Genomic DNA, 26,418 nt, shown 5'->3' with positions numbered 1-26,418 from the left:
ATGGGAAAACTGACATGCGTGTAGGAGTATGCTATACCCTGCATGGAAAGGCGATCAGACCACGGGATCCCAGCCGCCAGAACACCGGCAGCGGGGTGAGCGCAAAGGAGCACCTTGTGGGCCAGCTGTGCTGGCCACACAGCGAGCTCTGTGACTCGCTGCTCTCGCCACAGGTTCTATTCCCACTCTATGAGTGTCGTGGGCACCCACAAGTGGAAATAGCCCCTGTTTGCCGGCATTCCGGCTGCCGGAATTGTAAGTGGTTGGGATTTTGGTGTCTGTATCCTGACCGTCGGGATCCAGGTTGCCGGTAAAGCCACTACATCCCACTTACTCGTTGGGATGCATTCACACTACAAAGAGCTGCCCTGTAGCCAGAGGCGGATTGGCCATAAGCTTTACAGGGAAGATTCCCGGTGGGCCGACGCACCTACGGGGCCTGTTTTGTTTGAGGACATGTGGTCCTTTTTATAGACATAATGAATAAGGTGCAAAATAATTTGCATATATGAAAATGACTTTGCCACTTAGCCTGTGATTGCAGATGATCTAGTGTAAGCTCTGTCTGCCTGCTTGGCTGACATGTAAGATTGAGTGAATAGTGATTGGAATATGGGGGGTCATTCCGAGTAGTTCGCTCGTTATTTTTTTCTCGCAACGGAGCAATTAGTCGCTCATGCGCAATGTCCGTAGTGCGACTGCGCCAAGTAAATTTGCTATGCAGTTAGGTATTTTACTCACGGCATTACAAGGTTTTTTCTTCGTTCTGGTGATCGTAGTGTGATTGACAGGAAGTGGGTGTTTCTGGGCGGAAACTGGCCGTTTTATGGGTGTGTGTGAAAAAACGCTACCGTTTCTTGGAAAAACGCGGGAGTGGCTGGAGAAATGGAGGAGTGTCTGGGCGAACGCTGGGTGTGTTTGTGACGTCAAACCAGGAACGACACTGACTGAACTGATCGCAGATGCCGAGTAAGTCTGGAGCTACTCAGAAACTGCTAAGAAGTGTCTATTCGCAATTCTGCTAATCTTTCGTTCGCAATTTTGATAAGCTAAGATTCACTCCCAGTAGGCGGCGGCTTAGCGTGTGCAAAGCTGCTAAAAGCAGCTTGCGAGCGAACAACTCGGAATGACCCCCATGGTTGGTGTAATAAGCAAGAAAATATATCTTTCTAAAGAATGATATCGTTTCCTAAATTCTGAAGGTGTATCATATAATGTGCTCATAATATTTATTTTTATTTATTTTTTACTTCCCCCTTGATGCTGGACATGCCCACTATCTGGAAAGTCTTGGGGGGAGGGTGCTGCTGCCACGGCCCATGGCTAGACCTTACACCTCTGGTGCTGCCCATGTGGGGCCACTAGTACAAATTTTTCCAGGGCCGCTTTTTGTTCCCAATCCGCCCCTGCCTGTAGCAGTATCCATAGATGGCAATAGGACTCCACTAATCAAGTCAGATTTTGCTGGAAGATGGAAGAATTGTGGCTTGTTATGGACAAATATAACTATGAATGAAGATCTCAGGCGTTACAATGTTTTAGTCAGCAAACATGAAATAATGACTTTGTTTCTATAGCGTCTGTTTGGAGTTACACATTGCCGTGTGCATTTGCTGCAGCAGATGAAACGTGTCTCACATCCTGTGTTTGTTTAACATGAAGGATTCACAGAAAGTAAATATATATATGTCACACGTACAGTATGTTATGATTGAACTTTGCCTGACAACCAGAGAAGTGCTCTAGGCCATTATGTAACATTGTTTGTGTTTATATAACTGTGGCTATTTGTTGTCCAACTTCATATTGATCCATTCACCAGGAATCTGCTGCAAGTATGTTTCCCCTGATAGTGTAATCATTTCTTTATAATGCACAATTGAGGTATTACCATGGAAGTTGTTTAATGGAAATTATTTGTGGCAATTGTTATTATAATTGATTATAGTATTTTAGCTTATGATTATAATGTCAGTATTTATTTGTTTTAGATGTGTGCCCTAAACGGACATCTCAACCACATGAGGCTTCAGACTTGTTTGTGACATCAGCAGCCCCCGGAACCGCGTGGACTCACTCGCTATATGCCCTGATGCCTTCGTGGGTGAAAAGGGCGCTGTACAAGCGTGCGACAGTGACACAGAAACGACAAGTATGTAAACAACATCCAATTCAGGGGTCTATTCATGAAGCAGTGAAAATTGAGCCTGTGGAGAATTTGCCCATGGTAACCAATCAGCTGCTCCGTACAATTGTATAGTATGCAAATTATAAATGTTACTTCAGTGCTGATTGGTTGCAACTTCTCCACTGGCTCACTTCTCCACACTTTTCACTGCTTCATGAATAGACCCCTCAGAATCTACAAATGTGACATACTGTATGTATGTTTCTAGAAGTGGGGTGAGAGATATGAACTTACTAACACTTATTTACAGGCTTTCATTTTTGCCTCCATTAGAGCATTACAACGCTACACCGCAAGCATTTAGGATTTGTGCATCATTGTAATGTGTTATTTCTTTTCTCTTACGTCCTAGAGGATGCTGGGGACTCCGTAAGGACCATGGGGTATAGACGGGCTCCGCAGGAGACATGGGCACTCTAAAGACTTTAGAATGGGTGTGCACTGGCTCCTCCCTCTATGCCCCTCCTCCAGACCTCAGTTAGATCCTGTGCCCAGAGGAGACTGGGTGCATTACAGGGGAGCTCTCCTGAGTTTCTCTGAAAAATACTTTTGTTAGGTTTTTTATTTTCAGGGAGCACTGCTGGCAACAGGCTCCCTGCTTCGTGGGACTGAGGGGAGAGAAGCAGACCTACTTAAGTGATAGGCTCTGCTTCTTAGGCTACTGGACACCATTAGCTCCAGAGGGTCGGAACACAGGTCTCACCCTCGTTGTTCGTCCCGGAGCCGCGCCGCCGTCCTCCTCACAGAGCCGGAAGATAGAAGCCGGGTGAGTATAAGAAGAAAGAAGACTTCAAAGGCAGCAGAAGACTTCTGATCTTCACTGAGGTACCACGCAGCGGTAACGGTGCGCGTCATTGCTCCCACATTCACACACACTGACGGCACTGTATGGGTGCAGGGCGCAGGGGGGGGGGCGCCCTGGGCAGCAATCATAAACTTCTAGGGACACTGGCATAGATATATATATACTGCGGAGGCAGTATATTACAGAAACCCCCACCAGTATAAACATTTGAGCGGGACCGAAGCCCGCCGTTGAGGAGGCGGAGCTTGATCCTCCAGCACTAGCCAGCGCCATTTTATCCACAGCACGCTGCAGAGAAGCTGGCTACCCGGACTCTCCCCTGCTGAACACAAGTACAGAAGGCACAAAGGGGGGGGGGGGGGCACATTTATTTGGCGCAGTGAGTGCAATATATATATATATATATATATATATATATATAAAAAGCGCTGTACTGACTGGGATTTTATTCCAGGGTCCAGTGGCGCTGGGTGTGTGCTAGCATACACTCTCTCTATGTGTCTCCTAAGGGCCTTATTGGGGGACTGTCTCCATATAGATATATATCCCTGAGTGTGTGGGGGTGTCGGTACGTGTGTGTCGGCATGTCTGAGGCGGAAGGCTCATCTAAGGAGGAGGTTGAGCAGATAATTGTGGTGTCTCCGTCGGCGACGCAGACACCTGATTGGTTGGATATGTGGAATGTATTAAATGCAAATGTGTCTTTATTACATAAGAGATTGGACAAAGCAGAGTCCAGGGATAAAACAGGGAGTCAATCCATGGCTTTGGCTGTGTCACAGGGCCCTTCAGGGTCTCAGAAACGTCCCCTGTCCCACGTAGCAGACACTGATACCGACACGGATTCTGACTCCAGTGTCGATTACGATGATGCAAGGTTACACCCAAGGGTAGCCAAAAGTATTCATTATATGATTATTGCTATAAAAGATGTTTTGCATATCACAGATGACCCCTCTGTCCCTGACACGAGGGTATGCATGTTTAAGGAAAAGAAACCTGAGGTAACCTTTCCCTCGTCTCATGAGCTGAACACTTTATTTGAAAAGGCTTGGGAAACTCCAGACAGGAAACTGCAGATTCCCAAGAGAATTCTTATGGCGTACCCTTTCCCCGCGCAGGACAGGTTATGGTGGGAATCCTCGCCCAGGGTGGACAAAGCTTTAACGCGCTTGTCCAAAAAGGTGGCGCTACCATCTCCGGACACTGCAGCCCTCAAGGATCCTGCTGATCGCAGACAGGAAACTACCTTAAAATCAATTTATACACATACGGGTGCCTTGCTCAGACCGGCAGTAGCGTCGGCATGGGTATGTAGCGCAGTAGCAGCATGGGCAGATAACTTGTCATCTGACATTGACACCCTAGATAGGGAGAGCATTTTATTGACCTTGGGTCACATTAAAGACGCAGCCTTATATATGAGAGACGCTACGAGAGACGTTGGGTTGTTAGGTTTAAGAGCCAACGCCATGGCTATTTCTGCTAGGCGAGCCCTGTGGACCCGCCAATGGACGGGTGATGCCGACTCATAGAGAAATATGGAAGTTTTACCTTACAAGGGTGAGGTCTTATTTGGGGAGGGTCTCGCGGACCTGGTTTCCACGGCTACCGCGGGTAAATCTTCTTTCTCTAACGTCCTAGTGGATCCTGGGGACTCCGTAAGAACCATGGGGAATAGACGGGCTCCGCAGGAGACAGGGCACTTTAAGAAAGAATTTGGATACTGGTGTGCTCTGGCTCCTCCCTCTATGTCCCTCCTCCAGACCTCAGTTTGAATCTGTGCCCGGACGAGCTGGGTGCTATTTAGTGAGCTCTCCTGAGCTTGCTATAAGAAAGTATTTTGTTAGGTTTTTTTATTTTCAGAGAGATCTGCTGGCAACAGACTCTCTGCAGCGTGGGACTGAGGGGAGAGAAGCAGCCCTACTCACTGAAGATAGGTCCTGCTTCTTAGGCTACTGGACACCATTAGCTCCAGAGGGATCGTACACAGGATCTCACCCTTTGTCGTCCGATCCCGGAGCCGCTCCGCCATCCCCCTCGCAGAGCCGGAAGACAGAAGCCGGGTGAAAGAAGCAAGAAGACTTCAAAATCGGTGGCAGAAGACTCCAGTCTTCAAACTGAGGTAGCGCACAGCACTGCAGCTGTGCGCCATTGCTCCCACATTAAACCCACATACTCCGGTCACTGTAGGGTGCAGGGCGCAGGGGGGGGGGGGGGGGGGGCGCCCTGGGCAGCAATTAGGACCTCTTGGCAAAAGTTGGGCATATATACAGTTGGGCACTGTATATATGCATGAGCCCCCGCCATAATTTTACACAGAAACGCGGGACAGAAGCCCGCCGCTGAGGGGGCGGGGCTTCTTCCTCAGCACTCACCAGCGCCATTTTCTCTCCACAGCTCCGCTGAGAGGAAGCTCCCCAGGCTCTGCCCTGCAGATTCACGGTAGAAGAGGGTAAAAAGAGAGGGGGGGCACATAAATTAGGCGCAAAAACATTATATACAGCAGCTACTGGGTTAACACTAAGTTACTGTGTGATTCCTGGGACATATAGCGCAGGGGTGTGTGCTGGCATACTCTCTCTCTGTCTCTCCAAAAGGCCTTGTGGGGGAACTGTCTTCAAAAAGAGCATCCCCTGTGTGTGTGTGTGTGTGTGTGTGTGTGTGTGTGTGTGTGTGTGTGTGTGTGTGGTGTGTCGGTACGCTTGTGTCGACATGTTGGACGAGGAAGGCTATGTGGAAGCAGAGCGGGAGCAAATGAATGTGGGGTCGCCGCCGACGGTGCCGACACCTGATTGGATGGATATGTGGAAGGTTTTAAATGATAATGTTAATTCCTTGCATAAAAGGTTGGATAAAGCTGAAACCTTAGGACAGTCGGGGTCTCAGCCCATGCCTGATCCTATGTCGCAGAGGCCGTCAGGGTCTCAGAAGCGCCCACTATCCCAAATTGTTGACACAGATATCGACACGGATTCTGACTCCAGTGTCGATGGCGATGATGCAAAGTTACAGCCTAAATTGGCTAAAGCCATCCGTTATATGATTATAGCAATAAAGGATGTGTTGCACATCACAGAGGAAATCCCAGTCCCTGACAAGAGGGTTCATATGTATGGGGAAAAAAGGCAGGTGGTGACCTTTCCCCCTTCACATGAGCTAAATGAGTTATGTGAAAAGGCTTGGGAATCTCCAGATAAAAAACTGCAGATTTCCAAACGGATGCTTATGGCGTATCCCTTCCCGCCAGCGGACAGGTTACGCTGGGAATCCTCCCCTAGGGTGGACAAAGCTCTCACACGCTTATCCAAGAGGGTAGCCCTGCTGTCACAGGATACGGCCACCCTAAAAGATGCTGCGGATAGGAAGCAAGAGGGTACCCTGAAGTCCATTTATATACATTCAGGTACCTTACTAAGGCCGGCAATTGCGTCGACCTGGGTGTGTAGTGCTGTAGCAGCATGGACGGATACCTTATCTGAGGAACTTGATACCTTGGACAAGGATACTATATTAATGACCCTGGGGCATATAAAAGACGCTGTCCTATATATGAGAGATGCTCAAAGAGACATTAGCCTTCTGGGCTCTAGAATAAATGCAATGTCGATTTCTGCCAGAAGGGTCCTGTGGACTCGGCAATGGACAGGCGATGCCGACTCAAAAAGGCACATGGAGGTTTTACCTTACAAGGGTGAGGAGTTGTTTGGGGAGGGTCTCTCGGACCTGGTCTCCACAGCTACTGCTGGAAAGTCAAATTTTTTGCCATATGTTCCCTCACAACCTAAGAAAACACCGTATTACCAAATGCAGTCCTTTCGATCACAAAAAGGCAAGAAAGTCCGAGGTGCGTCCTTTCTTGCCAGAGGCAGGGGCAGAGGAAAGAAGCTGCACAACACAGCTAGTTCCAAGGAACAGAAGTCCTCCCCGGCTTCCACTAAATCCACCACATGACGCTGGGGCTTCACAGGCGGAGCTAGGCCCGGTGGGAGCGCGTCTCCGAAATTTCAGCCACAAGTGGGTTCACTCCCAGGTGGATCCCTGGGCACTAGAGATTGTGTCTCAGGGATACAAGCTGGAATTCGAAGAGATGCCCCCTCACCGATACCTCAAATCGGCCCTGCCAGCTTCCCCCTTAGAGAGGGAAATAGTGTTAGCTGCAATTCACAAATTGTATCTTCAACAGGTGGTGGTCAAGGTTCCCCTCCTTCAACGAGGAAAGGGTTATTATTCGACCATGTTTGTGGTACCGAAACCGGACGGTTCGGTCAGACCCATATTGAATTTAAAATCCCTGAACATATACCTGAAAAGGTTCAAGTTCAAGATGGAATCGCTCAGAGCGGTCATCGCAAGCCTGGAAGGGGGGGATTTTATGGTGTCTCTGGACATAAAGGATGCATACCTTCATGTCCCCATTTATCCACCTCATCAGGCGTACCTCAGATTTGTGGTACAGGATTGTCATTACCAATTCCAGACATTGCCGTTTGGTCTCTCCACGGCACCGAGAATATTTACCAAGGTAATGGCGGAAATAATGGTGCTCCTGCGAAAGCAAGGGGTCACAATTATCCCATACTTGGACGATCTCCTCATAAAGGCGAGGTCCAGAGAGCAGTTGCTGATCAGCGTAGCACGCTCTCGGGACAACAGCACGGCTGGATTCTAAATATTCCAAAGTCGCAGTTGATTCCTACGACTCGTCTGCCCTTCCTGGGCATGATTCTCGACACAGACCAGAAGAGGGTTTATCTCCCGATGGAGAAAGCTCAGGAGCTTATGACACTGGTCAGAGACCTATTAAAACCAAAACTGGTGTCGGTGCATCACTGCACGCGAGTCCTGGGAAAGATGGTGGCATCATACGAGGCCATTCCCTTTGGCAGGTTCCATGCAAGGACCTTTCAATGGGATCTGTTGGACAAGTGGTCCGGATCACATCTACAGATGCATCGGCTGATCACCCTATCCCCAGGGGCAGGGTGTCTCTCCTGTGGTGGCTGCAGAGGAGACCCTGCTTCGCGACCAATCGGTGCTGATTCAGTCAGACAACATCACCGCAGTGGCTCATGTAAACCGCCAAGGCGGCACAAGGAGCAGGGTGGCCATGGCGGAAGCTACCAGAATTCTTCGCTGGGCGGAGAATCACGTAAGAGCACTGTCAGCAGTGTTCATTCCGGGAGTGGACAACTGGGAAGCAGACTTCCTCAGCAGGCACGACCTCCACCCGGGAGAGTGGGGACTTCATCAAGAAGTCTTCACGCAGATTGCAAGTCGGTGGGAACTGCCACAGGTGGACATGATGGCATCCCGCCTCAACAAAAAGCTACAGAGGTATTGCGCCAGGTCAAGAGACCCTCAGGCGATAGCTGTAGACGCACTAGTGACACCGTGGGTGTTCCAGCCGGTTTATGTATTTCCTCCTCTTCCTCTCATAACCAAGGTGCTGAGAATCATAAGAAAAAGAGGAGTGAGAACAATACTCATTGTTCTGGATTGGCCAAGAAGGACTTGGTATCCAGATCTGCAAGAAATGCTCACAGAGGACCCATGGCCACTGCCTCTAAGACAGGACTTGTTGCAACAGGGGCCCTGTCTGTTCCAAGACTTACCGTGGCGGCGTTTGACGGCATGGCGGTTGAACGCCGGATCCTAGCAAAAAAAGGCATTCCGGTTGAGGTTATTCCTACGCTGATAAAGGCTAGGAAGGACGTGACGGCTAAACATTATCACCGTATATGGCGAAAATATGTTGCTTGGTGTGAGGCCAGGAATGCCGCTACGGAGGAATTCCAGCTGGGCCGTTTCCTTCACTTCCTACAGTCGGGAGTGACCTTGGGCCTGAAATTGGGTTCCATTAAAGTCCAGATTTCGGCCCTATCCATTTTCTTTAAAAAAGAACTGGCTTCTCTACCTGAAGTTCAGACGTTTGTAAAGGGAGTGCTGCATATTCAGCCCCCTTTTGTGCCTCCAGTGGCACCTTGGGATCTTAACGTGGTGTTGAGTTTCCTGAAGTCTCACTGGTTTGAGCCACTCAAAACCGTGGAGTTAAAATTCCTCACGTGGAAGGTGGTCATGCTATTAGCCTTGGCTACAGCTAGGCGTGTGTCAGAATTAGCGGCTTTGTCACATAAAAGCCCCTATCTGGTTTTCCATATGGACAGGGCAGAATTGCGGACCCGTCCACAATTTCTGCCAAAAGTGGTGTCATCTTTTCATATGAACCAACCTATTGTGGTGCCTGTGGCTACTCGTGACTTGGAGGATTCCGAGTTACTAGATGTGGTCAGGGCTTTGAAGGTTTATGTAGCCAGAACGGCTAGAGTCAGGAAAACTGAGTCGCTGTTTATCCTGTATGCATCCAACAAGCTGGGTGCTCCTGCTTCAAAGCAAACTATTGCTCGCTGGATCTGTAACACGATTCAGCAGGCTCATTCTGCGGCTGGATTGCCGCTTCCAAAATCAGTAAAAGCCCACTCCACAAGGAAGTCCGTAGTCCGTAGTGGATGCTGGGCGCCCGTCCCAATTGCGGACTTCTTCTGCAATACTTGTATATAGTTATTGCTTAAATAAGGGTTATGTTGTGGTTGCATCAGGGTTGATCTGATGCTCCGTTGTTGTTTATACTGTTAACTGGCTAAGTTTATCACAAGTTATACGGTGTGATTGGTGTGACTGGTATGAGTCTTACCCTGGATTCTAAAATCCTTTCCTTGTACTGTCAGCTCTTCCGGGCACAGTTTCTCTAACTGAGGTCTGGAGGAGGGACATAGAGGGAGGAGCCAGAGCACACCAGTATCCAGATTCTTTCTTAAAGTGCCCTGTCTCCTGCGGAGCCAGTCTATTCCCCATGGTCCTTACGGAGTCCCCAGCATCCACTACGGACTACGAGAAATAGATTTACCGGTAAGTAAAATCTTATTTTTTTGCCTTATGTTCCCCCACAGCAAAAGAAAACACCACAATATCAGATGCAATCCTTTCGGTCGCATAAGTCCAGAAGAGGTCGGGGCTCTTCCTTCCTCGCCAGAGGTAAGGGTAGAGGGAAAAGAATGCCTGCTACGGCTAGTTCCCAGGAGCAGAAGTCCTCCCTGGCTTCTACTAAATCCACCGCATGACGCTGGGGCTCCACTGAGGGAGTCCGCGCCGGTGGGGGCACGTCTTCGACTCTTCAGCCAGGTCTGGGTTCTGTCAGACGTGGATCCTTGGGCGATGGAAATTATATCCCAAGGCTACAAACTGGAATTCGAAGAGGTGCCTCCTCGCCGATTTTTCAAGTCGGCTTTGCCAGCTTCTCCCCCAGAGAGGGAAATAGTTTAGCTGCAGTTCATAAGTTGTATCAACAGCAAGTGATTATCAAGGTTCCCCTGGTCCAACAGGTGAAAGGGTACTATTCAACCCTGTTTGTGGTCCCGAAACCGGATGGCTCGGTCAGACCCATTCTGAATCTAAAATCCCTAAACCTGTACTTAAAAAAGTTCAAATTCAAGATGGAATCGCTCCGGGCAGTTATCTCCAGCCTGGAAGGGGGGGATTTTATGGTGTCACTAGACATAAAGGATACATACCTTCATGTCCCCATATATCCTCCTCATCAGGCGTACCTGAGATTCGCTGTACAGGACTGTCATTACCAGTTTCAGACGTTGCCGTTTGGGCTTTCCACGGCCCCGATTTTCACCAAGGTAATGGCGGAGATGATGGTGCTCCTGCGCAGGCAGGGAGTCACAATTATCCCGTACTTGGACGATCTCCTGATAAAAGCGAGATCGAGCGATCAATTGCTGAAAAGCGTGTCGCTCTCCTTGAGAGTGCTGCAGCAGCACGGCTGGATTCTAAATCTACCAAAGTCACAGTTGATTCCAACGACTCGGCTATCTTTCTTAGGCATGATTCTGGACACGGAACAGAAGAGGGTTTTTCTCCCAGTGGAAAAAGCCCAGGAACTCCAGAACATGGTCAGGGACCTGCTAAAACCAAAAAGAGTGTCAGTCCATCAATGCACTCGAGTACTGGGAAAAATGGTGGCGGCCTACGAGGCCATCCCCTTCGGCAGGTTCCATGCGAGGACATTTCAGTGGGACCTTCTGGACAAGTGGTCGGGGTCCCATCTACAAATGCATCAGAAAATAAGCTTGTCCCCCAGGGCCAGGGTCTCTCTCCTGTGGTGGCTGCAGAGTGCTCACCTTCTCGAGGGTCGCAGGTTCGGTATTCAAGACTGGGTTCTGATGACCACGGATGCGAGCCTCTGAGGATGGGGAGCAGTCACACAAGGAAGACATTTTCAGGGACTCTGGTCAAGCCAGGAGGCTTGTCTACACATCAACGTACTGGAGTTGAGGGCCATATACAACGGCCTACGACAAGCGGAGAATCTTCTTCGCGACCTACCGGTTCTGATTCAATCAGACAACGTCACAGCCGTGGCTCATGTAAACCGCCAAGGCGGGACAAGGAGCAGAGTGGCAATGGCGGAAGCCACCAGGATTCTTCGCTGGGCGGAAAATCACTTAAGCGCTCTGTCAGCTGTCTTCATTCCGGGAGTGGACAACTGGGAAGCAGACTTCCTAAGCAGACACGATCTCCATCCAGGAGAGTGGGGACTTCATCAAGAAGTTTTTGCAGAGATAACAAGTCATTGGGGACTTCCTCAAATAGACATGAGGGCGTCTCGCCTCAACAAGAAGCTTCGGAGGTATTGTGCCAGGTCAAGGGACCCTCAGGCAGTAGCGGTGGACACCCTGGTGACACCATGGGTGTTTCAGCCGGTCTATGTGTTCCCTCCTCTTCCGCTCATCTCAAAAATATTGAGAATCATAAGACGAAAAAGAGTGCAGACAATACTCATTGTTCCAGATTGGCCTCGAAGGGCCTGGTATTCAGATCTTCAGGAAATGCTCACAGAAGATCCGTGGCTTTGTACGAAAGGTGCAAATGCGTCCCGATTGCAGACCATGCCATTTTCAGAGTTTTGACGACATTCTTGCCCTGAGGGGGATCCGATTTGCCATATTTCTACCATACTACAGTACATTTGACCAGTATGGAAGGCAGCACCCATTTGGGCAGTAAGGAACTGCTATATAGAGTTGAGTAGGAATCCAAGTTCTGCATAAAAATGCGTTTTACCTTATTTCTGAAACGTAGAACATTCCGCCATGTTTTGATTTGAAAGTAACTTGAACTTGTGGACCCTACTGCATTGAGGGGTGACTGGTGGCCATACACGTCGGTAGTATGTAAGGGTATGCACATGTAAGTGAAGCAAGCAACTTAAGCTTGTCCTGTTATCAGTTGTGTCTATTGGTAGGGGTTTGGTATATATTGCTGACATTTGTCATGTGAAGCTGCTGGTGACTTCCAGCTGTTGCTGAGGTGGTTCTGGTGGTAGTATTGCTCACCCTTAACCCTTGCTGTTTCTTTAGTACCTAACCCATACCCTCCCTTTATGCAGCCTTAAGAGCCCCATGCACTAGAGCGATTATGCCCAATTTCAGCCCAATTTGGGCCGATATATTGGGTGAAATCTGGCATTTTCGCTGTGTATCCGATCCGAAGTGCGGCCCCCGTAAGCATCGGATCCTCCAGATCGCTAGTGCTGCACTCGTGATATGTCGGTTCCCGCAGGTATGGCTGGCATCGCGTACGATATATCGCATGCAAAATTTACCAAATCGGTTAGAATCGTCTGGAACCACTCTCGGGAAGCTCCCGGGAGAGTTCAAGGGAAATCGCCCTGACTTCAGCCTCTAGACATATCGTTCTAGTGTATGGGGCCCTTAACACTCGCGTCCTACAGCCTAAACCTTTCGGCATTCTGAGTATGTCGGCATGTTCCATGTTGACAGTTCAACAACATTTTAGTGTCAATATTATGATTGTGGACATTGTAAATGCAGACGTAATGACTGCTTTTCCTTGGGAGAAGTTCCTTGTGCCTGTATTTAAGGCATGGACTCTGATTTAGGTCTGTAGGGAGATCTGTGTATATGTTGATGCTGCGCTGTGCAGATCTGTGTGCGGGATCGAGCACAGTGTCCCCAGGCATGCTGCGATCATTTGGGGGTGAGGTGGGAGCCGCAACGGTGAGTGTATATGAGCCGAAGCTAGGGTCTGCATCTTCCGACACAGATTTCCTGGCATCGTGAAAACATCGGCCAATCCTGTGTAACCTGAGGCAGATGACTGCAGAAACCGGCAGCATACATTCGCAGTAGCGGTTGTGACAAAAATAGGAGCTAATGATGACAGTGGGGCTGATTTATTGATAAGCTTCATCATACACAATGAGTTTTTAAACTCGTTGCATATGATGAATGGTGCTCCAGCCAATCAGCTCCTGTCATGTGTTTGATAAATGACAGCATGGAGCTGATTGGCTGAAGTACCATTCATCAAACGCAACAAGTTTTAAAACTCGTTTTGGATGATAAATCTCATTGATAAATCAGCCCCATTACTAATTTTTATGACTAAAATTGTTGATGCTGACGTCGTATATATCCTCCCCCTTCACACTTATCCGTTATGTCTACATTCACTTTGCATTGTTGCAGCCCTCTCTGCACCTGGCCTATTCACATGTAAACTCTTATTCTTAAAACCTTGTAATTGTGCTTTGTTGCTTGTAGTTCAAAATATGGTGTCTGCAAATGAACTTGTACGCACAATGGCCCTCATTCCGAGTTGTTCGCTTGCTAGCTGCTTTTAGCAGCCGTGCAAACGCTAAGCTGCCGCCCTCTGGGAGTGTATCTTAGCTTAGCAGAAGTGCGAACGAAAGGATCGCAGAGCGGCTACAAAATAATTTTGTGCAGCTTCAGAGTAGCTCCAGACTTACTCCTAGCTTGCGATCACTACAGACTATTTAGTTCCTATTTTGACGTCACGAACACGCCCTGCGTTCGGCCAGCCACGCCTGCGTTTGTATCTGACACGCCTGCGTTTTTCCACACACTCCCCGAAAACGGTCAGTTACCTCCCAGAAACACCCACTTCCTGTCAATCACTCTGCGGCCAGCAGTGCGACCGAAAAGCGTCGCTAGACCTTGTGGCTGTTGTGATAGTACGTCACGCGTGCGCAGAAGTGCCGTTTTTTGCCTGATCGGTGCGCTGCGAACGAAAGCAGCTAGCGATCAACTCGGAATGACCACCAATGGGTAGGCAAATGCTCACTCCGTTTCTGATGAGCCTTATCCTTCCCTGAATTGAAGTTGCCTGCGGCGGTTTGGGAGCATTCATGCTGAATGGCCACGGACAGGAAGCCAACTTCATCTCCAGTCACTGCTCTCCGCATAGCAGTGTTGGTACTGGAGGCTTTGTTGCGGATTCATGAAAAGCCTTGTAGCGGCTGCTCTTGAGAATTGTTTAGTTCTAGATGCTTCAGTTGACTTAAACTCAGAAATGACCTCTGAAGTGTAATGAGACTGCGACACCGACAATTGATGAAGTGCGTAGAGTGGCACTCTGGAAAAACAAGTACCCGACACGTGTACAATCCAAGTGCTGTGAGCTACACTGTCGCAGTTGTCTATTTCTGTCCCAGCTGATAATGTATGTCTCTTCTGTCTGATTATCATTGTATACAGGCAGGCCTATAGACGACCCTTCTTCCATTTTCTGCCACAGAGTTGCTCCGCTTCTCTTTGAAAAACAGGTTGAGAGAGACCTGCAGTCATTTTTTTCCTTTTATCCATGGTTAAAATAATGTGTGCGCTTGTCAAAGCAAATCATTTGTGTTCTCGTCCGTGAAAATCAATAACTAATTTTCTACTGCTTTCTTTCATGGGTAGTTGAACAGAGCTGCTGTAAAACCTTGAATATTTACATTGTGAAACCCAGACTAGTTCTAGTGTCTATATTTGAGAAGTTGATTGGTATTTAATAGCCCCGCACAGCTAATTTTTTTTTTACTCACGACTGAGAACATCAAAATCTTGTCTCTGCTCTTTATTATCTTCCTCCATTTAGATAGCGCTAACATATTACACAGCACTGTTCAGACATTGATTGTCTTCTTTCCTCATCTCTTTCCAAGTTTTACCACCATCTGCAAATGAGAGACAGTTAAATTCTGCATCAGTCCACAGACTTTTATGAGCATGGCTAGCGTAGTAGTTAGCATTACTGCCTCACAGCACTTAGGCCATGTACAATCTGTGTAGAGTTTGTATGTTCTCATAGTGGGTTTTCTTCTAGGTGCTCCGGTTTTCTCCCACATTCCAAAAACATACTGGTAGGTTACTTACTTTACCCTAGATTGTGTGTATCCATCTGATAGGGAATATAGATTGTATTCTCTACTGGGGCAGGAGTGGTGTGATTGACTATATAAGTGCTGAGGAATATGCAGGGGCTATATAAGTAACTGTGAATAAATAGATAAATCCCATGCTGCATCATTCTACAGTGGGACACTTTTTCCTATTCTATGTAAAAGAGGTAGTCATTTTTCTTCCATGTTTTGCTTTTCACAGCCCCGAGATGTCCCATCTTCTTCCAGTGGCGTAACATTCCACAAATGTGCAACTGTAAGTATTTAAGTCTCCTTTCAGTGTCTTATGCTTGCTGTATGAGGTGACACCCTGGCGTGGTGTGGGTGTAATGGGTGCATTGAGTACAGCTGGGAAATACCTGGTTCTTGGTTATCTTCTCACCTGAGATACTCTCTTAAGGCTCATACACACTGGGCGATTTTGAGCTGACAGCAGGTCACCTTTGGTGTGTTGAGCTGCTTTCAGCTCAAAGCCGCCCAGTGTGTATGCCCCAGAGATGAGCGCTGATGCGCGCTCCCGCTTAATCGCTGGCGGCAGCCGTTCATCTGCTTGTATCACCAGCAGATGAACGGCGGGGTGAACGGCTTTCCATAGTGTCCCGCTACGGAAAGCAGTTCACCCCCGCTGACATTGCTGGGCAGGGGTAAAAAGCGCTCAGTGTGTATGCACCTTAAATGTACCCCACCCTTGCAGAGAGGTAAGGACAATACCCAGAACAGACACAGGAGGAGATGTTTAAAACCTTGGAGAGAGATAAAGTGAAGATAGATAAAGTACACACCAGTCCACTTCTAACTGCCATTTTACAGGCCGTGTGTGAAAAAATTACAGGAGCTGATTGGTTGGTGCTTTATCTCTCTCCAAGATTTGGTACATCTCCCCCTAAAAGAGATATGATTTGGGTGGTAAGTTAAAGAATTGTGGGATATAGTCTGCACCCAGGATGTCTATAAAACCAGTGCAGCTCAATTATTTAAGGATAAGGGGGTAAATGTATGAAGCAGTGATAAGAGTGGAGAAGTGAGCCAGTGGAGAAGTTGCCCATGGAAACCAATCAGCATTGAAGTAACATTTATAATTTGCATACTATACAATTGTACGGAGCAGCTGATTGGTTGCCATGGGCAACTTCTCCACTGGCTCACTTCTCCACACTTTTCACTGCTTCATACATTTACCCAAAGGTCACCTTTTTACATGTCGACCTTGTTCATGACAACCTAATGACCATGTCAACCTAGTGACCATGTCGCCCTAAGCATGTCGACCAATAGTTGTCGACCGAATGACTGTTGACCTAATGACCGTATCCCGTTATGGTCAGGGTGATTATGGGAAAAGGGTAAGCCAATAGTAGTGCAGTTGGGAGGGGTCAGGGTTGAGGTTTTATATTCTCATTTCTGCAGCAGATCAGCCTGGTTGCAATTGATCTTCCCACCCTCCCTTTTATGTTTTGTAGCCACTGGCTATAATTAGGCAGGTAAGTGTTGCCCACCTGTTGTGGTAGTTACACATTACTTGAGCCCACTTTCTTCCAGAAATGGCATGGGTCATACCACCCATCGCAAGATCAGCTGTATCACCCAACCGGATCAATATCCATCAGAATGAAATGAAGGAGAGCTGGAAGCCCGGTTCTCCTTCATGGGTGGGCTATTGTTTCACTCCCATGTGAATTCCTCCCCCAGTGCATATGATAGTTACATTGGTTATAGAACAACTATTGCCACCTCATTTTAAGGCATGTTTTGAATTAAACCCGTGATAATTGCATTGGGTTGACGATCGTCAACCACTACGGCTTTTTTTTTCCAGTGCAGCCCTATTAAAATAAAAAAATCACCTCACCATTTCAATATCAGTGTCTGGGTACAGGCAGCGGTGCAAGTATGCGGGTACGCTCGGGTACGGAGTACCCTTAATAATTTGGCAGCGGGTACGCAGTACCACCTGCCACACATTTTGCGATTACCACAATTATAATGTGCCTCAAAGCAACAAGACCATGGTGCTAGGCAACATGACGGCTCCTCCCACTTTGTCAGGGTTACTGGGAGTGTGACAGTGGCTGTATTTTCCTGTTATAATGGAGGCATTACTATATATTGTTATTAAATTAGGGGCATTACTGTATATTTCTATTATACTGGAGGTATCACTATATATTACTATTATACTGGAAATATCACTATATATTTCTATTATACTGGAGCCATTACTATATATTTGTAGCCTTGCCTTCAGAGTCCAGATCCCCCCCCCCCCAAAAAAAAAGGGTCTGTTGTGTGGCCACGCTGCTAGTCATGTAGCCAGTCCCACTAGCAGCATGTGGCCACGCCCCCTCACAGCACATGACCACACCCATTTCTCGGCACTCATTACCACTAAGAAAATATTTCTACTAGCACCACTTGGTACATGTAACCCCCCCCCAAATAAATAAATGAGACTGCAGACATTTAAGCTGCTGGGTCATAAAAGACCCTGGGGGTAATTCCAAGTTGATCGCAGCAGGATTTTTGTTAGCAATTGGGCAAAACCATGTGCACTGCAGGGGAGGCAGATATAACATGTGCAGAGAGAGTTAGATTTGGGTGGGGTGTGTTCAATCTGCAATCTAATTTGCAGTGTACAAATAAAGCAGCCAGTATTTACCTTGCACAGAAACAAAATAACCCACCCAAATCTTACTCTCTCTGCACATGTTATATCTGCCTCCCCTGCAGTGCACATGGTTTTGCCCAATTGCTATCAAAAATCCTGCTGCGATCAACTTGGAATTACCCCCCCTGTGTATAAATTCACCATTACACACTGCTTTGTCAAAGTTCCTTCCCCTAATAAAGCCACCTGCTGCAGAGGGTGAAAGCAACCGTGGTTGACCTATTTAGTTATGTAGAGACTTTACGCTTATTACATCTGTTTTTCTATGGTTGGTAATACACATGCATTGATATACTGTATGTGAAATAGTGACTTTACTTGCTCTTTAACAAATCTACATTTTAAGTCAGCAAGCACTTGTGTATGCCATAAATTATTCTTGATAACAAAGGCTGCTTCTGCGGATTTTAAATAGAAGCTTGTGGCATAAGACACTTATTTTCAAACCTATGTACAGACAATCTATGAATATACAATGAACTTGCTTTGCAGAACCACCACTTTACTCCCAGTCCTGTGACACCCATAAGAAGCGGGATTTACTGTAATATTGCAAAGCTTTCTCAAATCTGTTAAGCCGGATTGTTTCCCCAGATTGACTCGGAGAATAGCACAATACAGATTTTAATTCGTAGGCAGAATTAGTTAGTTATAGGCTTTATATATTTAGTGAGGGTTTATGTTTAAATTGTGTGCTGTGATTCAGTTGTGTCTAATCCCCTCTCTCTGCCAGAGGGCATGGCGCTGACCATGTTAAAATTGATGGAAGGTTATATATAGATATATAAATGCGTAATACATTTTAGATTTATTTTTTGCGGTAAAGATTTCATTTAAGATTATTAGTAGTTTAGGTGGCTCGGCATCTGTTGGTCATCCACATTTCCCAGCATGTTCTGCTCATTTTTAGTCTTACCTATACTGACTACATCATTGTTCCCCAATATAGAACAAAAAAAAAAACCATATACAGATGGAGCCCTGCTCATTTTGCCTTTAATAGGATTAATTAAAACAAGGCAGTCGGACTTAATCCCCATGCTGTAATGACTTAATCCCCTGCTGTATTGTTCTCTCTGTATTGTATTGCAGCTGAGGACAATAGATGAAAGGTTTATGCTAATAAACCATGGTGCACCTAGGCGCAGTAGAGAAGCCAAGATGAGCGTGGCTCCGTCTGTACCTGTGGTTCCCAAATTTATTTGAGTCACGGCATCCTAGAGTATCAGAATTCTTCTCGCGGCACCCCTACGCCAAAAGCTTCTTATTGAGAAATTCAGAGAAAAAATAAATAAATTAAGTAAATTGTGTGTATATGTTATCCTTTGGCTCAGGTATATGGTGAGGGACAGGATTCACTTGTGTTTGTCCATATTTTATGATTGACAGCCACAAGCACTGGTTTTGTCTATTACATTGATTGACCATAAATAATTTGAATTTGTCCTGGACCACAAACCCAGGCCACCCCTTGCAAGTACCCCAAGACATCCCAGGTTGCCATGGCACACTATTTGAGAACCACTGCCATATACAATATTGTGCAAAAGTTTTATGCAGGTGTGGAAAAAATGCTGCAAAGAAAGAATGCTTTCAATAATAGAAGTGAACAGAAGAGAAATGTAAATCTAATCAGTATTTGGTGTGACCACCCTTTGCCTTCAAAATAATGAGCGTTATGGTAGACTTACCTTTGTTGACGCTCTTTCTTCGAGGTTCAGAGGGTCCACCAACAGTTAAGCTTTCAGGCTAGCCAGAATGCTCGACTCCTCTCCCATATAACCCCGCCTCCATGCTCAGGCAGGTCAGTTTTGCTAACAAGCCCAAAGCAGAAAGCGGATAGGAGAGAAGAAAGATATTGTACACATAAGAACTCATTCTCGCAGACAGGGGAAAGGAAATAGTGACTAATGCCACAAAAACCTAGAGAGGCCATGTGCATCAGGGTGTGCGCCCTGTGGACCCTATGAACCTCGAAGAAAGAGAGTTAACAAAGGCAAATCAACCATAACTCTTGTTTTCTTCTTCAGGTTTCATAGGGCTCCACAGGGAGAACATCGGGGATGTCCTAAAGCAGTATTTTTAAGGGAGGGGACGCGCCTGAGAGGATAACAGAATCCTGTGTCTAAAGGAAGCATCCTGGTATGCAAAGCTATCAAATGAGTAGAATGTTAGAAACGTGTGAATGCAAGACCACATAGTAGCCTTACATATTTGCTCAGGAGATGGTGTACTGCTTATGAGGGTCCTACAGATCCAGAAGCATGGGCAGAAACTGACATTGGGAAAGGCAAATCAACTTGATTGTATGCTTGTGCAAAAACCATTCTAATTCATCTGGCCTGCGTCTGTTTGATAGCTGGCCAGCCATGCTTGTGAAATCTATAAAGTATGAATAGAGATCTTCTGATAGAACTGGTTCGGTCTACGTGGATACGTAAGGCAGGTACTACATCCAAGGGCCATTCTTTTGTTGAAAGATATTGTGAAATAAAAGCCGGGGCTACAATTTCTTGATTTAAGTGGTACCTGGAGACCACTTCAGGAAGGTAACCAGGCCTAGTCCGTAGACCTGCCCAGTCATGATGAAAAATCTGGAAAGGTGGACGGCAGGAGAGAAATCCAAAGTCCGACACCCTCCTGGCAGAGGCAATAGCTAACAAAAATAATGCCTTAACCGTTAACTATTTGAAGTCCACTGATTATAAAGGTTCAAAAGGGGTCTCTTGAAGTGCATCCAATATTACAGAGAGATCCCATGTAGCTACCGGGGATACATATGGAGGTTGTACATGTATGACACCTTGAAAAAAAGTTATGTTTATCTGGTAGTGTAACAAATTTTTGCTGAAATTATATTGATTAAGCAAAAATATGTACTTTAACAGAAGCAAGGCATAATCCTATATTCAACCTGTCACTGACCTGGGTTGGGGATGTTGTGGACTCGGGGGTTCTTCCGATGGTCGGGAATAGGAACCACAGGTGGGTCGGAGCAGGGATGGTCGGATATAGGATTTCCTCATACAAGACTCTATTAGTTAGGTTTGGTAAAAGAATGCTGAGGAACTTTATTAAAGAAAGGGAGCAATACAGCGGCACATGAAAGAACGTGAACTTGTAGGCAATGTCAAAAAGTTACTGAAGAATTCATGAGCAATGATGAAGGACACTGAAGAATTTGTGAGCGATGTTTAAAGACACTGAAGAATGAAGAACTTGTGAGCGATGGTAAATGACACTGAAGAATTGGTGAACGATGTTTTAAAGACACCGATGAATGAAGAACTTGTGAGCGATGGTAAATGACATTGAAGAATTGGTGAGCGGTATTTAAAGACACTGACGAATGAGGAACTTGTGAGCGATGGTAAATGACACTGAAGAATTGGTGAGCAGTGTTTAAAGACACTGAAGAATGAAGAACTTGTGAGCGATGGTAAATAACACTGAAGAATTGGTGAGCGGTGTTTAAGGACACTGATGAATGAAGAACTTGTGAGCGATGGTAAATAACACTGAAGAATTGGTGAGCGGTGTTTAAGGACACTGATGAATGAAGAACTTGTGAGCGATGGTAAATAACACTGAAGAATTGGTGAGCGGTGTTTAAGGACACTGATGAATGAAGAACTTGTGAGCGATGGTAAATAACACTGAAGAATTGGTGAGCGGTGTTTAAGGACACTGATGAATGAAAAACTTGTGAGCGATGGTAAATAACACTGAAGAATTGGTGAGCGGTGTTTAAGGACACTGATGAATGAAAAACTTGTGAGCGATGGTAAATAACACTGAAGAATTGGTGAGCGGTGTTTAAGGACACTGATGAATGAAGAACTTGTGAGCGATGGTAAATAACACTGAAGAATTGGTGAGCGGTGTTTAAGGACACTGAACGCTGGAAGCACTAAGGTTGGTTCGGCCCGCATGCCTTGCTGAATCCAGGGAGCGCTGGCAACTGCACTGCAGAGGAACACACTAGTTGCTCGGATCACTGGAGACTGTGCTGCAGGAAGGCACCCTGAATGCTAGGTGCAAAGGAGTATAGCTGCTGGGAGACACACTGCGTACGGGAGCTCTGGCATCCACTTCAGAAAAGAGACGATACTCAGGCACCGAGGCTCTGCCCGGCGTCTGACTTTGAATCTCCCGCCTCCGCTGGATTGGCGGAACAGTCTGATGACGTCACCTGCTCCCCACCCACGTGATGCCGGGTGTCATGGCGGCGCCCCTGCCCCGGAGAACCGCCGGGAGCCGTGCCAGCCAGACACCGGAGCCCGTGGACCACCGAAGGCGGAGGCCGCAACACAGACCAGCAAGCACGCAGGGGTAAGCGCGGCGAACGCCGCCTCTGGCGTGTGACAGTACCCCCTCCTCCAGGAGTGGCCCCCGGACACTTCCCAGGTTTTGTTGGATGTCTGGAATGGAAGATCCGCACCAGTCGGGGAGCCATAACTTCCGTAGCCTTGACCCAGCTCCTCTCCTCGGGGCCAAAACCTTTCCACTCCACCAAATACTGTAGATTCTTGTGAAGATAACGAGATTCAAGAATAGCTTTGATTTCAAAGTCCGTTCCAGCTTCAGTCTCTGCAGAGGTTGGCCTCGGGGATTTTGAATGGAACCGGTTTAAAATAAGGGGGCGAAGGAGAGACACATGGAAGGAATTTGGTATCCGGAGGTGGGAAGGCAATCCCAATTTACAGACAACCGGGTTCAGGACTTGTAACACGGGATAAGGACCAATAAACCTTGCAGCGAACTTCATAGTGGGCACCCTTAACTGAAGATTGCGGGTAGAGAGCCATTCCCTGTCACCAACCTTATATTGGGGAGCTGCTCGTCGCTTCCTATCCGCAAAGAACTTATAACGGCTGGAGACTCTCTTGAGGTTAGCATGGACCTCGACTACAAATTTTACTGAAGTGCCGGAGAGTAGAGGCTGCAGCAGGAACATCCTCCGGAGGACAAATGGGTAATTCTGGAACTTGGGGATGAAAACCATAATTAATGAAAAATGGGGTCGAAGAGTGGTACAGATGATTATGGGCAAACTCGGCCCATGGCAACAGTTCCACCCAATCATCTTGCGAGGGAGAGAGGTAAACACGGAGAAAAGTATCTAAATCTTGATTGACGCGTTCAGTTTGCCCATTGGTTTGTGGATGGTAAGTGGATGAAAACTTGAGTTTTATTTGTAAGACTGTACAGAGGGCTCTCCAGAATCTTGCAGTGAACTGTACCCCCCGATCAGAGACGATTTCCTGAGGTAACCCGTGCTGGCGGAAATGTTCCCGGATAAATAACAAAGCCAACTTGGGAGCTGATGGTAACCCGGTCAAAGGTACAAAATCTGCCATCTTAGAGAAACGGTCAATAATTACCCAGACGGTATTGTGACCCTTGGAGAGGGGCAATTCAGTGACAAAATCCATAGAGATATGGGTCCAAGGCCTCTTAGGAATGGACAGTGGATGCAACGACCCCGCAGGAGGCAAACGAAGAATTTTGTGCTGAGCACACTGAGGACATGAGTTGACATAACTTTGAATATCCTTCTTCATAGTGTCCCACCAGTAAGATCTTCGTAGAAACTCTCACATCTTTTGAACTCCAGGATGACCGGAAAACTTGGAAATATGAGCCCACTGCAACAACCTTGGTCGGAATTTAGCTGGCACAGACATTCTCCCATGATAATGTCGATATTATCTTAAATCATAAAGCTATACCTCTAAATACACTTTTACCGTGGAGCCGCTGTGGCCGCTAGACTTAATACACACGCTACGCACTTCGCATGCTATTTGCGTACAGAGTCCCGTACCGTGTACGTACTTAGCGTACAAACGCCGCGCTGGGGGTACAAAGTACACACAGCGCTCACACACACTTCTGATAAACTTTAAACCTTATTCGTAATGTAATGCAATGTTATTCTTACACTCTAAACCTTGTGCCGCAAAGCACTGTAATGATGTTACACCTTAAACCTTACGCAACTCTGACGGTATAAAGTACCCGCAGTGCATACACACCTTATCAATACACTTAAACCTTATACAGTTAGGTAATGTAATACGCTTAAAACCCTAGCAGGGAAAAGAGGACACAACACCGATTTGTAGTTAACCGCTGGGTTCTAACGCCACAGTGGATTATTTGAAAGGGGATAACAATACAAGTTATACACTACAAGGCTAACAAGATAAATCTACAACAGAATAATGGCTACAGTCAATGTACATACGTGAGAATATTCGCTTGCGCAACCTGGACCAGTCCTCCGTTCATCAGGTAGATAGCGTTCAGAGTCTTCTGACCGGCCAGGCAGCAACAGGCTTTTTATACACTACTTCCATAAACAATACAATGGTTACTGTAATCCCTTTGTCTATTGGACACAGAGATGCATCTTTACATTACAGGAGAGGTCATAGGTTGATTTGAAAAGGTGGGCGATGTCTTTCCCAACTGCTCTTGTGGGTGGTCTCCTCTGGATTCCCGCCGCATACATAATAGACAGTAAATACAGTTTATATCTATATTCTACTTCTGCACATAACTATACGCAGGAACCTGCGATCTTCCTCTAACTAACACCGGAATGTTACCCTTAAAATACCCTACAGCTGGATACTAGACATCACCCTATAACCTTTGTCTGTCCCTTCCTATCATGCAAAGGTGAATCCCTTAGTCCTGAAATCATTTAAACTGTTGATACTTGCTGATGTGGTGCAGGGGGGCTATGTGTACAATGTGCACTATTTGGGTTAAATATGTAATGTTCTGATAACCCTCTATGCGCTCACAAACTCAGCCGTAAATACCCATACCACGCGCAGGATCGCGGGAGCGATCATACGCAAATTGTGGATATGTGCACGCACGGCGGAACAAGTGCACGCGCAGCGGGCATGTGTGGGTGGTTTGTACATGATGTATGCATTACAATATTTTTCGACTTTGACACCCAGGAGGAGGACCCAGAGCGGTGGGAGCTGCTGAAATAGAAACTGGACTGAGAATCAAAGCCTTTCCAATGGGGTTCTCCTCATCTGAAGCCGTCAAGGATCGAGATAAAGCATCAGCTTTGGTGTTAAGCATCCCGGACCGGTACTTAATGACAAATGAGAATCGAGTGAAGAAGAGCGCTCATCTAGCTTGACGGGGATTCAAGCACTGGGCTGTCTTGAGATACAGCAAGTTCTTGTGATCGGTATAAATCGTAATTAGGTGTTTAGCACCTTCCAATAGATATCTCCATTCTTCCAGGGCAGATTTTATTGCCAAGAGTTCCTGATCTCCGATGGTGTAGTTTCGTTCAGCAGGAGAGAGCTTGCGAGAATGGAAACCACATGGATGCAACTTCCCGTCAGAGGAGTACTGTGAGAGCATGGCACCGATGCCGACCGAGGAAGCATCGACCTCCAAGAAGAATGGTTTTGAAAAATTCGGTTGCTGGAGTACCGGAGCGGACATAAAGGCTGCTTTCAACTGAGCGAACGCTGCTACAGCTTCAGAAGACCAGTGACTTGGGTCAGACCCCTTTTTGGTTAGAGCAGTAATAGGTGCCACAATGGTAGAGAATCCCTTTATGAATTTCCGGTAGTAATTCGCAAAACCCAGAAACCTTTGTACCGCTTTCAAAGAAAGAGGCTGAGTCCAGTCCCGAATAGCAGTGAGTTTTTCCGGATCCATGCGAAGCTCCGTACCTGAGATGACGTAACCAAGAAATGGAATTGAAGGAACCTCAAAGGTACATTTGGAGATCTTACCGTAGAGATGATTCCTTCATAGACGAAGAAGTACCTCCTTGACCTGAATTCTATGTTCCGTGAGATTCTTAGAAAATATCAGAATGTCATCCAAGTATACCACTACACTTAGGTATAACATATCTCGGAAGATTTCATTCACAAAACCTTGGAAGACGGCAGGGGCATTACTGAGTCCAAACGGCATTACCAGATATTCGTAATGCCCGTCCCTGGTATTGAAGGCCGTCTTCCATTCGTCCCCCTGTCGAATACGAATCAAATTATAAGCTCCCCTTAAGTCGAGCTTCGTGAAGACATGGGCTCCGCGAACCCTATCAAATAGTTCCGTGATGAGCGGCAAAGGATATTTGTTCTTAATGGTGATCTCATTTAAGCCGCGGTAGTCAATGCATGGCCTCAACCCTCCGTCCTTCTTCTTCACAAAGAAGAAGCCTGCTCCCGCCGGGGAAGTAGAGGGGCGAATGAATCCTTTCTGCAGATTAGACTTGATATAGTCCGACATGGCTTGGGTCTCGGGCAATGACAAAGGATAAATGCGCCCCCGGGTGGCATCTTCCCTGGGATGAGCTCAATGGGACAGTCTATGGGGTGGTAACTGATTGGCCGCCTGTTCCGAAAACACGTCTGCGAACTCCCGATAGGCCTCCGGAATGAGCTCCTCATCCGACTTGGAAGATACACGGAGTGGATAAACAGGAGTGA

General features: G+C 46.9%; 1 protein-coding gene across 3 annotated transcripts in view; it reads left to right on the top strand.

Annotated features, from left to right (window-relative positions):
* Nucleotides 1-26,418, top strand: part of EVC2 (EvC ciliary complex subunit 2) — a 329,045-nt gene that overhangs the window by 73,245 nt on the left and 229,382 nt on the right. For all 3 annotated transcript variants that reach the window (XM_063923401.1, XM_063923393.1, XM_063923385.1), the window contains exons 3-4: nucleotides 1,992-2,152; nucleotides 15,470-15,523. In XM_063923401.1, the coding sequence (XP_063779471.1) occupies nucleotides 1,992-2,152; nucleotides 15,470-15,523 (215 nt within the window). The remainder of the gene's footprint in view (nucleotides 1-1,991; nucleotides 2,153-15,469; nucleotides 15,524-26,418) is intronic.

The sequence above is a fragment of the Pseudophryne corroboree genome, chromosome 1 (genome assembly GCF_028390025.1).
Source record: "Pseudophryne corroboree isolate aPseCor3 chromosome 1, aPseCor3.hap2, whole genome shotgun sequence".
NCBI lineage: Eukaryota > Metazoa > Chordata > Amphibia > Anura > Myobatrachidae > Pseudophryne > Pseudophryne corroboree.
Note: the sequence above shows the minus strand (reverse complement) of the source record. Positions and strands in the feature narration are given on the sequence as shown.